The sequence below is a fragment of the Coffea arabica genome, chromosome 9e (assembly GCF_036785885.1).
Source record: "Coffea arabica cultivar ET-39 chromosome 9e, Coffea Arabica ET-39 HiFi, whole genome shotgun sequence".
NCBI classification, from domain to species: domain Eukaryota; kingdom Viridiplantae; phylum Streptophyta; class Magnoliopsida; order Gentianales; family Rubiaceae; genus Coffea; species Coffea arabica.
The window spans coordinates 37,527,082-37,541,761 of record NC_092327.1 but is presented as its reverse complement, the minus strand read 5'-3'; the positions used below and the strand labels follow the sequence as shown (position 1 = coordinate 37,541,761).

General features: G+C 36.3%; 2 protein-coding genes and 1 long non-coding RNA gene across 7 annotated transcripts; 1 reads left to right on the top strand and 2 right to left on the bottom strand.

Moving 5' to 3' along the window:
* Positions 1–267: 267 nt before the first annotated feature.
* On the bottom strand, positions 268–4,775 carry LOC113703539 (uncharacterized). Of its 5 annotated transcripts, none has more exons than XR_011821455.1 (9): positions 4,639–4,775; positions 4,049–4,110; positions 3,919–3,958; positions 2,010–2,053; positions 1,787–1,923; positions 1,556–1,671; positions 1,075–1,146; positions 929–979; positions 268–641 (listed from the first exon to the last, which is right to left on the bottom strand). It is a non-coding gene; the product is annotated as an uncharacterized lncRNA (long non-coding RNA). The 5 variants fall into 5 exon arrangements; XR_011821454.1 differs by having other exon boundaries at positions 4,613–4,751; XR_011821453.1 differs by lacking the exon at positions 1,556–1,671.
* A 1,543-nt stretch (positions 4,776–6,318) lies between these two features.
* Positions 6,319–9,914, top strand: LOC140014754 (ubiquitin-NEDD8-like protein RUB2). Its single transcript, XM_072066008.1, has 3 exons — positions 6,319–6,551; positions 7,454–7,713; positions 9,661–9,914. Exons 1-3 carry the CDS (start codon positions 6,459–6,461, stop codon positions 9,770–9,772), a joined length of 465 nt encoding a protein of 154 aa, XP_071922109.1. The 5' UTR covers positions 6,319–6,458; the 3' UTR covers positions 9,773–9,914.
* A 955-nt stretch (positions 9,915–10,869) lies between these two features.
* Positions 10,870–13,316, bottom strand: LOC113709722 (GDSL esterase/lipase At5g33370). Its single transcript, XM_027232568.2, has 5 exons — positions 12,952–13,316; positions 12,399–12,526; positions 11,829–12,071; positions 11,408–11,660; positions 10,870–11,307 (listed from the first exon to the last, which is right to left on the bottom strand). The coding sequence occupies exons 1-5, from the start codon at positions 13,187–13,189 to the stop codon at positions 11,081–11,083; spliced, it is 1,089 nt and encodes a 362-aa protein (XP_027088369.2). The 5' UTR covers positions 13,190–13,316; the 3' UTR covers positions 10,870–11,080.
* Between the last annotated feature and the right edge of the window lie 1,364 nt (positions 13,317–14,680).

Below are 14,680 nucleotides of genomic sequence, written 5' to 3'. Positions count from 1 at the left end.
ATTTTCAGGCTTGCCCAGAAGCATCCTGTTATTCAAATTAAAATATTAATTATAAAAAGTAAAATCTTTGCAACATTTACTAAAAGGACATCAATTAACCCATCTTATTTTGTAATAAAAAGATGGCTTCAGAGTTCAAATTATTATTTTACTGAATGAAATAAAAAAGTAAAGTTAAAGACAGTGACAAAATATTCATCCAATCAAACAAGAAAATTTCACGAAGAAATGCCATTGAAGTTGGCAATATAAAACTACATCCTCTAATAAACCATCAAAAAGTCAGAAAATTTGATTTATTGATGTCCTTGATGTCCTTTAAGGATCATCATCATTACAAAGAACTAAAAAATAGCTATATTACCAGTGGGAATAATGTAAATTACCTAGCAACAAGCACTCCTACCAAACCTGTGTGAATTCAATTTTCGTAAATATCCCCATTTTTTGTTTAAACAATTTGCTAGATGGGATTCCAGTAGCTGGCTCGTGGCCCTTTGGGTATTTGACCGGTTCATTCTGTCGTCTCTCAAATGATTGTTGCGACAAGAAGTGGTGCTCCCGTTACTGTCTGTACAACGATGTTTACGGCTCAGTTCTGGTGGTAAAATCTGCTTTACTTCGCCTCTTATGGCTTCGAACTAAAAGCAAGATTAATGAAGAAAGTAAGTTCCTTGATTATCAAAATGTCAAAGAAAGAATGAGATGAAGAAAGTTAATAACTTTCTCAGACTTGAACTTTTGTGCTAAACACACACTCACGCACACGCACTCTGACAGCTCCAACATCTTATATTCTCATTTCTCCCTCATAAAAAATATGCACATTGCAAGAGGTCAGAAATTGATCACAGCTTAAGAAAGCATTTATATGTTAAGAATCAGAGTTTACAACAGAAAGATCATGTTAGAAAATGAAAGAAATTACCTCTTGAAGCAGCAGATCAACGAACATATGAACCTCTCTTGGCTCCTTGTGCTATCATAAAAGGAGAAGCTCAAAACATTAGCCAAACTTATGAAGGGTATAGATTTTGAACTATTCACTGCAAAAATTTTACAGAATTAACTAACCTTAACCCAGTTTGGTGTTGTAAACTTCGTCCGCAACAGAACTGATATCTTTTGAGTTCTTAACCTTACATACTGAAAGAAAAAAATAAAGTACTTAATGGCTACTTTTTACATCAGATTCAGAAATTTATATTTACTTTAAGCAAGGATTCCACTTCCATCTTCCATTCTCTTAGGCAAGATATGGCCTCAAAGGATCTGATTGTGTCCATAATCTAGTGAGCTAGGGTAATAGTCCTCCAAAATTCACTACACAAATGTGAAAAGTAGAGATTTTGCATGTAGAAACTAAAGTTTTGAATGAGAACAAGAAATTTGGCTTCTTTGAAATAATAATATGAGATAGATTTTGAGTCTCGAATCTAGCGAGCTAGGCTAATAGCCCTCCAAATTTCACTACACAAATGTAACAATTTTGCACATAGAAAGTGAGTTTTTGAGCAAGAACAAGCAGTGCAAAAGATGATCCAAAAATCCATACATGGTCCAAGCACTTCTCCCCAGCTACCCGGAAGGTGCGACAAATCACTGCAGGGATGAAAGCAGGGCCATACTCGTAACCCCGAGCACCACCAGAAGAAAAGGAAGAAGCTATTTCTTGACACCGTTAAAGATAGAATTTTTTAGAAAGTTTTCAGAATCTAATGGACATTACATATTCTCTAGTAGAATGCAGAAACAAACACAATAAAAACACAGAACAGAAAGTGACCTCGGTAATTCTTGGGATAGCACTTTGCTCAATGAAAAGAGATAGTTGAGCGAGCAGAAGAACAATCCCAGGAAGGACCTTTTCTCCTTGCACTCCCTGCGTCAAACTTAGATCTTGGCTACTTGACTTACTCTTGCCTGAAAGAAAAAGGAATCACTCATTGAGTTTTCTGAAGAATTCTTGAAATCCTTCTTGTACCCAGTGAATAGTTAAGTCTCTCAACTTCAATGATAGTTCAAGTTTTTCATCAAGAAGCTGACGGAAATCCTGAAATATGAAATCCATGGAAAAGACTGAGAACTAATCAAGAAGAACATAACAGGTAATCTTCCATTCAACGGAATCAGTATCATGCATTGCAGAATAAAGAACGAAGCCTCCTTTGCCACCCAAAAAAGAGAAACATGTCAAGAATTATGCAAATACGAACTTATGGGACATGTTAAGCAACAACAATTGGTCACTGCCTACACAGTGTAGGACATCAATAGACTTCAAGATGTGGCTTTACAATATTGCAAGCATATTCATTACAATAAGCAATTCATTTAACACAAATCAACTAAGCATCAATACAAAATAAGTTTGTCTTCCTACATATGACAAAAGTTGTTCCTCGTGATGCATAAATCCCTAAACTTGTTAAACTTAATGAGTTTGAATCAATGTAATCTGGGTAGGAACACATTACCAGCATATGGCATTCATAAAATAGTGAATTGTATTTTATACAAAGAGAATCCACATTGTAGCATTTCTGTTTTCTCCTCATAATTGGCAATTGATGGCAGGATTTGTGGTTGTTCAAGCTAGCAGGTGAAGGTATATTTACTTAAAAAATGGAACAACAAAACCTACTCCTCACCCCTACCTACAACACACACATACAAGCACAAAGGGGGAAAACAAAAAGAAACAGAGTTTCACAATGAAGTATAGCAGCACAGGCATTCATGAAAACAACCTTGATCATTACCCGCCATCCTCGAAACAATCTTAGTTATTGATGTCCTACAACACTCTGTAGGCAGTGACATCAAGAGACTTCAACCTTGTTACACAGTGTAGGGGCAAGCAGAAAATGTAGAAAATCAGAGCATAGGCATTCTAGAAGACAACCTTGTTCATTACCCCTCATCCCTGCCCCTCCTATTCCTTTTGATCCCCATATTTTAAAATTTTATTGAGAGACTTTCAAAGGAAATATGACATGCAATTTCAGAAGTCCTGGCTTTACCGAAAGCCACAAGCTACCAGCTCTTATCAGCAAGACATTCATACAGCCTTGAATCTGCTATACAAATTTTTCATACATTATTCCCAAATTTTTAAGCTGTTTTTTAACTGGCTAGGTTGACATTGCCAACCAAAATAAAGTTCCAACAAAAGGCAAACTACAAATTACCTAAGAAAACAACTTAATTTACTCTCCTTGCCACTACTGAGTTGATAAACAAAAAGAAAAGTAAATTATCAATAAGGTTGACAAATAAACAAAAACTAAAAAAACAAAAACAAGACATATCTCTAGAAAAAGGGAACAAGTAAAGCTACAAGCCAAACAGCAAATGTACAAGCAATAACATGTCTGAGTTGAATTCTGCAAAAAAAGAAATTGAGCTTAAGGTTCTGGCAATGTATGATTCTCAAATAGAGAACTCAAAACAATAAAAATGGAGCAAGTAAAACAAGTAAAAGAAAATAACTTTGGATCTAGAGGAAATAGGATGCCGTCACAAATTGTCACCCTTCACTTTTTTAAAGACCAATAACAAGATAAAGAGAGCAGAAAGTTACAGTAAGTTACAATGAAAAAAAATCTGTTCACAAAAAAAAAAGGAAATTAAAACATATCGTCAAGGCTTATTGAAGAAAAGTAGCATCCATTATCTTTTCTTCGTTTATCTAAGAAAGACTAAGAATAAGCAATGCTGGCAATAGCAAATTTATTAGGGGGACAAAAACGAAGAAGACAAAACCTTGGATCTACACTAAACAGATTAACATAGTCGAGACCAGCATGAACAATATTGGATTTTCTCATATTATAGTTGAAGAAAGAAACGAGTAAAAAAAAACACCATATTATCACAACCAAATAACCCAAAAAAATGAAAGGGCAAGAAACTAACTGTAATTCCTCCTTCAGTGGCCTTCCTTGTATTTTTTTACCTGAGATAATCACACAAAAATTCCATAAGAACAAAATAATCATAGTCAAAAAAGTCACGAGAAAAATAAACATCATGTGAGTTTTTTTACCTGGCGGGTTCTGTAGAGATTGAGGATACCAGATAATAACATGCAAACCTTAAACTTGCACCCTGAAACAAACATGAAAAAAATCAGTCAAAATAAAGGAAAATTTTAAAACTAAAAAATGCCGAGATCAGCGGGGAGAAAATAAATCAGATAAGAAAGATCTCCAAGGTAATTATATACAAATAAAGAGAAAAATAACTGAGAGAAAATATAAACTTTTCTGCGTAGAAAGAGGGAAAAATCATAAGTTTATGAGGAAAAGGGATGGATAAAAATCAGAAACGGAAAAAGAAAAATCAAACGTGAGCAGTTGAGCAAACAAGATCGACCAAATCTTCAAGGTTCTCCTATTTCAGGATAAGAAGGAGACAAAACGGAAAAAAACAGAGAGAATAAAAATGTGGGTTTTAAGTGTCATTTTTTTGAATAATCTTTAAAAGAGGGGAAGAGGGGAAAAATGAAGAAGAAAGAGAGAATAGAAGCTGTGTGCCGTTATTCTGTTTCTTTTCTTAGGAAATCCATGGAAGGAATGGAGGAGAGAAAGGAACCAGAGAGGCAAGAGACAAAATGGCTCGGAGAAGAAGAGATACAGTAAGCGGCGTAAATGAATTCTCAACAACCCTATCAATCCAACGAGGAGGCGAAATCTACAGAAGAGAAAGACTAAAGAATGGATAGGACTGAGTGGTCATCTCAAGTCCATTGCTTCTAGCAAAAGTCATAGATGATTGATTGATTAAGAAAGGAAAAGGAGAAACAAAGGGGAGAAGACGTCTGGAATGGTTGGGGTTGGTGGAGCTTTCTAGTGAAGAGTCTGAAGATCATTGCATGAAAGAATGAAAGAAAGAGCAAAAAAGGTCACGTGCAGGACATGTTCAAGGGAACCAAACTTGCCACCAATCACCGTGCGCTACGTCACCATCCAGCCAATCCCATGGCGCCACGCGGAGGACGACCACGTCCGACGTGGACACCGGGCTTCCGTCCTTAGTCTATATGGTTAATAATAATAATAAGTAGTCTTCCGGTCCCCATCCATTTCAAGGGTTCTCAGGAATAGTCAACTAAGGTCTGTTAATCTCTATTTGGATTTTAGCACAAAATAACCTTTTTTTTAGATGAAGACAAAAGTATTTACCCAAAAAAAAATCACAAGTAAAATTAAAAGAAATTGGATGTGCTATGTTGCAAAGAGCCTAAGCATCACCAAATGGAAATTTAGAAACTACCCTCTTACTCTTTGTTGTCCCTAAGTAAAACAAAATATTTTATGTTATTGTAACATGCATAAATATTCTCATATTGAATTTAGATTTTTCACCTTATTTACACACACTGATCTGCTTACATCATCAACACATTTTTCAATCACCTTTTTATCTCATATACATCACATCCAAAAAGTACTACAGTATTTTTTCATAAAATTATCTCAAATAATTTACTATCCAAACACATATGTAAAATAACACTTACTTGGTAAATGGTACTATATAAGTTGCTAATGTTTACATGAGTAAATGGTGCATAGATTTTGTCACATATCACTAATTAGCAAATATTTTATTCTCTACCGCAAATATGTGAGATTCCTAGTATCCGCATGCAAGTTGTTTATTTTAAAAGGAAAAAAAAAAAGGTGAAAAGAAAGTGGGATATTTATTCTATGTGGAAACGAAGAGATTTGGATTCTTGCTTTAATTTAAAAACTTTATCTTTAAGTTCCATTTAACTCCCAAATGGAGATGCAAAGGAACTTATGTGATTACTATTTTTTTAATTACTTTATTTATTTATTTGCAGAATCTAAAAAAAAATAATTCTTTTTCTCTTCTACATCCAGAGACCAAAATTTCCAGACTAAACATATGGCGAAAAGGGGAAAAAATAAAAGAAAAACATTAATCACATCTCAGTTTTTATTACTTGCACCCTTACTATTTATTAAATCATATAATATATATATTTTATCATATAATCTAATAAATAAAAATTATATTTTATTTGATCATATAGTTTAATAAATAAAAATCATATAATAAAAATAGTGAGAGTGCGAGTAATAAAAAGAAAGTGTAATTAACAATTTTCAAATTATAAAACATCGGGAAATCTGAAAGATGTACAAGAGACATGACAACGGCATATGCACCCTTTGTCAGTTTGTCCATCACAAAAAATTGAATAAGTGGAGAATAATCGTGGCGCATATCACCTTTTCTATTTTCTTATATATTCTGTTCGCCAATTTTGATTAGAATAAAAAATAAAAAGTCAAAAACCCAATCCCTCAGAATTAGACGTCCCCCTCCCAGGTACCATCTCCCAGCTCCTAGCCTCTGCCTCTCTCTTCATTTCCTCTCCCCAGCTGCCGAAGAGGAAGAGCATAGCATCAAAACTCACAAGAATCATGCAGATCTTCGTCAAAACCCTAACCGGAAAAACTATAACTCTCGAAGTCGAGAGCAGCGACACCATCGACAATGTCAAGGCTAAGATTCAGGTCCATCTATGATTCTCCTTATCTCTTTCTTCATATGCGTTTGCACTTCTTTTTTCTTTTTAATTTTTATTTTGGATATTGTTTATTCTCAGTTTTATCGGCGATTCTATCATTCTATGCGAGATTATCAATTTGTGCTTCGTACGTGTTATCTTTTTTTTTTCCTTCTTCAATTTTTTTGTCTAAATAGATATCGGCGGTGTTGCATGCTTATCTGACTGTTGATGAAATTAATGTGGATTGACTTTGTTATGCGGCTGGAGAAGCTTTAGTGGAGTTATGGAAGATTCTGAGGATTATGATGCATCTTAAATTTCCTGTTTATTTTATCTTGCACTGAAAAGTTTAGGGAAAAGCTGTTATGAGACTTTTTTTTTTTTTTTTAACTATGATTTGTATAAATTCCTTCCGAAATTTATTTTATGTGTTGGGGTCGGACAGTTTTTAGCTTGCCCCGGAGCTGTCTTCTAGTTTTGTGTCTAGTCTGATGTCTTTAGATTTGGAAATTATGGGGCTCTTGATGTTTGTTTAAAGACTTTTTGGGCTTGCTTTTGCGTGGATAATGATGGATGTACTGATCTTATTTATGAAGTTTCCCTTGCTTCATGATGATACGTAGGGAAAAATTGTGTGATGGTCTTGCCTTGATCAACATTAAATTGCATGGAAAATGTGGCACTTGAAATACGTTATTTACGTGGTCGTTGACATCGCAGCTTTGGATCTTTGTATTCTATGAAATTGAGTGCAGGAACATAGTGCCTTTTAACTGTTATTGATAGGAAAAGCATTTTCACTATGATACCATCTATTTTTTAAGCTGATCTTTTGACACACTAGAGTAAAAAAGAGGTGAACTCATTTGAAGAGGTCTAAAATGGTAATTTTTGTGCTGCTACCAGGAGAAAGAGGGTATCCCCCCCGACCAGCAGAGGCTGATTTTTGCTGGAAAGCAGTTAGAGGATGGACGTACTTTGGCCGATTACAATATTCAGAAAGAATCTACCCTTCATTTGGTTTTGAGGCTCAGAGGAGGAACTATGATTAAGGTGAAGACTCTTACTGGGAAGGAAATTGAAATTGATATTGAACCAACTGATACCATTGACCGAATTAAGGAACGAGTGGAAGAGAAGGAAGGAATTCCCCCGGTGCAGCAGAGGTTTGCACTCTAACTCTCTAGTATAACATGGTTTCTAGTCACTTTTGTTCTAAATCTGTTCTTGACTTGATAAATTCCGCATCTGTCTTGGCAATAAATTAATGGCAAAAAATTTTTAATTTCCTGCCAGAGTGTGCTTTTCTATATTTTGATAAACTTTGTGTTTCTCAATGTTCCCGGTTGCTATTTTAACTGTTTATATGGAATCATTTGTGATGCTGTTGCCACTCTCAGTTTGTGGATTGTGCATTGTTTGGGTTAAATATTAAGCAAATACTTGGGCGAACCCAGTCTATGTTCCCACATATAGACCCTGTGGTGTTTATAGCCACGTCATCCCTCTCAACTAGGGTTAGCACATTTCCCTTTCATACATGTTTTCTTTTTGCCTTCCACAATGAATGATTGTGATAAATGAGAAAGGACAGCAAAAAGAGAAAAAAAAAGAAATAGCGAACCCTATGTTTCCCGAATCAAAAGTAAGTCTCTTGCTCTTCAAAGTTCAAATGACTTTTTCTGAAATTGGGCTCGAACTGGACGATCCACAGAATCCCAGTAAAGAAAAAGCTTGTCTAATGGAGAAGATTAATTATTGTGAGGACAGAGTAAAAGTTTTGAAAGATAGATAAAGGGACAAAATTCTCAAAATGAGGATCATTTCAGAAGATCGGGTAAGTTTTGCATAAGAAAAATACTTCACATGCAATTAGTACTTAATTCCTTTTTAGAAGAACTCCTAAATCTTGGCCAAAACATCAAATTTGTTCCACTCCCTCAAGAATCCTCTGCTTTAAACATGGCAGAGAGGCAGTGGGTCAAGGGTGAAGATTCCCATGATGGCAATGATAATGAGATCCCTTGCTGTAAATAAAATTACTTCCAGCAATTACAAGATTACAAGAGTAGAGATGGGCATTGAGAAAGGGTGGAAGAAAAGTTGAGACTCATCAGACAACGAGGAGGAGAATGAGACTTGAGAAGAGACACGAAGATGATCTAAGGTATAGGCGGCGCAATGTTCTTCGGCTTGGGCTCTGGCTCCAGCTCTAGACTTTGCTGCGCCAGCCGCAAATTGTTGTAAACGAACTCTTGACTGTGAGAAAATTCTATTGGCACTGAGGACAACTCGCTTAAGAGCGGATGGGCCATGCCTGATACCAGTGGCCGGCGACAAACTGTCTGGCATCAAAATTCTCTGCCTTACATTTTGAGAGAAAATTGAGGCAATGTTAAACCTTGGCTAACTAGCCGGCATAAAGAAATTAATTTTGACCATTAATAATGCAAGAGAGTGACATGGCTCCTTAGACACCACAGGGTCTATAAGTGCGCGGTCATAGATCGGGTTCATCCAAGATTTTGCCTATATATTAGTATTTGCATTTTACATGTTTTTATACATGTATGGGTGCGTGTGTGCGTAATCTCATGTAAGATGGGTTAAAGCTTTGAAATCTAAGACTGGGCATATTGAGCGTTTATAAGGTTTTTGGGTGCTATTAGAAAGTTAATTTGACATTTTTGACAATAACAAGGGTAAGATCTCTGGGGATAAAGGCGCATCGGCGGTAGCTAGAATTTTAGGGGTTTATGATGGAGTTGAACATGTGAAAAAGGCTCAGAGAGGACAAGATGTGGATATAGAACCTTTGATAGATGCAAGAGCTTGAATCCTGGGTGCGATTAGTGTAAAATCTTAGATATAAAAAGTGCAAGAGCCGAAACAGTTCTTTTCTTGAATCCTGGGTGCCATTAGTGCAAAACTTGCAGGACCTCTGCATTGCAAGTCTTTGAAGTAAAATTTGGCCCTAGAGTATTAATGTTTGAATATTTATTCTGTTTGAATTTATTCATGAAGCAGACTTAAGTAGCATATCTTTTTTGACTTTTTCTTTCTTGTATTGATTGAAATCTGGAAGTTTTGCTTGTACTACTGTGGTGCCGCAGGCTCATTTATGCTGGCAAGCAGCTTGGGGATGACAAAACAGCAAAAGATTACAATATTGAGGGTGGTTCTGTTCTTCATCTTGTACTTGCTCTGAGAGGTGGTGCTTTTTAAATTGCAAATTTGCCAGTTCAGCCCTTGTTAAATGCCATAATGCTCATCAAGTACTATGAATCTGAATTGAATTTGTGGCACTAGAAAATTGTGCTTCAAGATTTTCAGTTAATGTGTTAGTTGTGCTCCTAGTTTGATTGCATTAGTACTCTCTCTCTCTCTCTCTCTCTCAAGCGCGCACACACTCAAGCGACAAATGGTCCTGGTTTAGCTTGTATTCTCTTAAAAATTTTAGAAAAGTTAGGAGAACAATACTCTCGTCATGGCTGTCCAGATGAAAGTATTGTGCTGACTGCAAATCTATTTAAATCGATCTGCGAAATGAACCTTTAATTGTTCTGAACAAGGTTCATAATATTGAACGAGCAACAAATGATTACTCGCTAAGGTTCTGAACAATTGTTCTGAACAGGGTGTTGTGATGTACACCATTAAGAAAGTCTCTAATCTACCGAACTCTCTAACACCTCAGATGGAAAGGATGCCTAAATTAGTTTAATGCTATAATTATCTATCGACTAGTTAATGTCAATCATGCAGTTTAATCCAAAAGGAAAAAGCCTTGATGGTGATTAGCATAGTTGGTCAAGCCTTTCACTATTTGCTGCTCAATCCATCTGTTGGCGCTATTGAGCGGATGGAAAGCATTCCAGGTAAGGGATGAGGGGCTTGGGAACTCCAGAGCACAATCCACCGCCAGATCTGAGCTGAGCTTGGTTAGATCTGGATCATCTGATTAAAAAATAAAAAATAGTTTAGAAAATTTAAATTGCCCAGATCTGAGACGCGAAGCCCCTGATTCCCAAGAATGTATGCTTGTCTATGTTGGAGCGCAGAGCAGATTGTAACAGGGGGTGCAAAGCCTAATGCTATTATGAAGGGATCTGTGCGGGCTATAGAGTTGTTATGCTTTAACATTCGTTTCTGTCAAGGAACTAGATATCATACCAGGGTTGATACCTTGTAACTATTTGGTTCTCATTTCACAACCAAACTTCATCTCTTTACAGAGAAATGTATTATTTGTGTTTGAGATGTCAATTGCTCCATCAAATTCATTCCACTCCTGAATCTGTAAAATTAATGAAAGCGAAAACTGCAGCATAATGTACTCCCATGAAGAGATACGGACTTCTTGATATCATGCTGTCTACAAGCAACTGACATGCATCAGAAGAGAGTCAAATCTATCATTGGCAGAAACAGCAAACTAGTGTAACAAATGAAAGGCAAGTCCAGATTAATGATAAACACAACGCCAAATGCTGAAATGTAATTTGAAGGTCGGATCAAATCATCATATCATGGCTATGGATCCAAAATCTTGATGGTGCTAATGTTCATGGGATTCATGTAAAATGTTGAGCCATTGAACATCTGCTGCACAATCAACCTGTTGGCCCTTTCAGTTGGATGAAAAGCATCCCAGAATACATATGTGTCTCTGTTGGGGCACAAGTTGGAAAAAGGTGTGCAAAGTCCAATCCCATTATAAGGGCCTTGTCCACAACATGCTATCTTAGCTGTCTCAAAACCTGTCCATTCACCATTTGACATCCATTTGTTAAGCTGCAGAACTATATATCTTAGAGAGAACAATGGCAATAGTTTTATATTCCAATTGATTTAAGTTACCAAATGCTTGAGGGTTGGCAATGAAATCCATGTGTGCTCGATTGGTGTTTGCAGCAACAAAGACATCACTGCCTATCTCTTTGTTTAGTCCAGTGAGCATTTCGGCTAGTTGGGGATTGAAAAGTGATGCGGCAGTTTGCAGTTCATCTGCACATTCACCATTGCTGCTCCGCATGGCTAATTCTGCTGGGACACATCCCAATGGTCCTGTTCCCGTCACTATTACCCTTTCCGCTCCTACTTCATGTAGTCTCTGCATGTAATATTTCCCAAATTTTTTTAATTAAAAAAAAAAAGATTTTTGCTTGTACAATCTACCAAAAAGCACAAAGAGTTCGAGAAAAAAAAAGGTGCTGTTATTTTGTTTGAAATCGTGAGTGCGAGAAACAAAGAAAAGTGGAAAAGTAAAGGCTGCATTTACCTGTAAAATTTTTCGATATTCAGAGATGAGGTAATTACAGTAGTCTTGGAGATTGAATTGCTGAGACCTTGGAGAGTAAGGTATCAAGTAATAGTTGTTGACGAAATCGTTGCCACCCAAAGTGATCAGAACAAGGGACTCCTTGACGAGTTTCGTAGCATTTTCAGCTCCAATTTGATCGCTCAGTCGCTTCTGGTACTGCAGAAAGTATGCTATTTGATCGTACATCCCAATGATATTAATCTGCAAATGCAGAAATTCCATCAAGTTTTTAGTTTCCTAGCCAGATTAGGGCTTTACGAAACAGTCGAGAGAAAAACATAATGGGACATGTCGGCTAGTTTCAAGAGGCTAGGCATGCTCTATGATGGCGAAGAATAACGGACATGAAAGCGATAATAGTTTTCAAGAAACACACACACACACAAAGGTCAAGGACCCATCCAATATTTGTCGAATACAAAATACTATGAGGATCCAAAGTCTGAAACAAAGAATATTTAAAAATGAAATAAAAAACATAAAAATTAGGATATTAATGGATCGACAACTGTCCAAGCGGTAGCTTACAAATTGGACTCCAGTGTCATTAAGGATGCCGACTCCAGCAGAGGCAAAGTTAGCCCCATGAAGCAGCTTATCCCCAGAAAGCTCCGGACTCAAGTATGGCAATGTTGCTTCCAAGCCATAGTATTGACCTGAAACGAAAAGAAAAAGAAAAAAAAAAACTACCAACTGCTAATTAAATTGCACCAGATGGACAAAGAACAGAAAAATTTAACCCCTACTTCATGCGTATGATCATAATTAAATCTTCTGTCATAAATTTATCTATTTGTCTGCATGCATGGATCTATTTTGTGTGTGTGTAGTTTCCTCATTCAAGAAGTACAGATATAGGCACGCTATACTAAAAATTTAATTGCTAACTGAATGAATGGAATAACAAAATCATGAACAACCGGAATTTTCACTAATCCAATGCAATGAGATGATAAAATTTTGGTGGAGGTGGAGACAGGTTCTCAAAATTAAGAATCGAGTTTAGAAACGGTGATGATACATAAACAGCAAATTTTAGTCAAGAATCACGTAAAGGAAATATAAGTGAAAGCTGATCAACCTATCAAGTCAGGGAGGTTATAGCCATTTGAGAAACGACCGGTGGGACTGTGCGTCGGAAAATCAATTCCATACGGTGGTGTGTCGGCGCGAGCAGTGGTGACCAAGTAGTTGTTGTTTCCATTATCGACCAAAGAATCACCGAACACAAAAAATGCCCGAGCTTCTGCTTGAGGAATTATTTTTGCACTGCCCAGTACTAATGAAAGGAGGACCAGCATTGTACCCAATGGAGCCATAACTCTTGAAAATTCTTTCTAGAGCAATGCTGCTGCTAATTTTTTTCCCTGATAGCTAGTAATTAACCCTGTAGAAAAGAAGAGCAAAATTTTGCTATTGCTTGGAGGAAGAAGACAGGGGGTGTCTGAAGAGGCTGGGGATAGAGATGTATTTATATATACACGTCCACAAGGTTGGGTGAAGGGGTTGGGTAATGCGGTCAATGGCTTTGATTCAAGAGAACAAATTCCTGGTGGTGATACTGATACCAGAGAGAAGACTTCCACCAAGGCACGTAACAATATTTAATTTGTACAGTTGTTTGTGAATATATATTGTTAGTAGGATGCAGTATTGCAATCATAATTGGCTTTGGTTTGTAGTGGTAAAAAGCAAAGCTCTTTCGAAATTGGATTCATACCGTACGTCTTCCTTACTTGCTTTTGCTGATAATAACGAAGGGAAAATGGATCCTCAGACTTACTTGGGGCTTGATCAGCACAAGTAATTGTCCCATTTGTCTTTCCATTCTTGCTTCAATTTACAATAAAGATGTATTTATAGGAGCATTTACTCTCTACTTAGGAGCGATTTAGAGGAGGAAAATGTATTGTAGCAAATGGCTAAAGTATGCAGAAGGAAAAGAAAAAATTAATGTCAACAAAATAAATATGGAAGGGTAATCTCATCTTGACCTAGTTAAGAGTGCAGATTATGTATCTGGATCTGATAATGTAAAAGTAAGAACTAATTAAGCTCTTTGCTTCTCGAATTCAACACTTAGTAAATGGCTAAAGTAAAAAATGGCTCAATAGATTGCCCAACTATATTTGTATGAATTCAATTACAAGAACATCAAGAGCTTCTTGTACACACACACACTCACTTAGTAGGTTGACAATGCAGACTTGGATATGTGCATCATTAATAGCTTCCTAAACTGTTTCCTTCTTTGCTTGAAAAAGATCAGAAGCATTTATTCAGAAAATTCCATGGCATTGATTGCTGGTTGATATACATGACCGAATTTTCTTTCATCCAAGTTCCAACACACAGCTAGCTCTCTACTGATAGAAAGAAAAAGAAAAAGAAAATCTTTTATATTACTGAAAATTACTCTCAAGTGACGCAGCAGCTACGCTCACATGACATTTGAAGATTAGTTTTTTTTTTTTTTTTTTTTTAGTCAAGTGAATTTGAAGTACAAAGTACTAATGTAGAGTTACTAATGGCTGGTGAGTAAAAATAAAAGCCTAAGCTACAAAAGTGCTTTGGGATGGACTGGAGATCATCGTGGTTAAAGACAATAACTAACATAGAGAGACAGAAAATTCTTCAAAGTAATCAATTTATTGGAAAATTATGAAAAAAAACTCCATATTTCACATTGGAAAAGACGTGTTTACGTGTAACGCACACAATAAATATTTGGCAAGAAAGTTGGATAATTTTTTTTAAACACTGTCAGTACATAATTTTTATTACATTAGTGGGTTTAAATTATGTCGCAT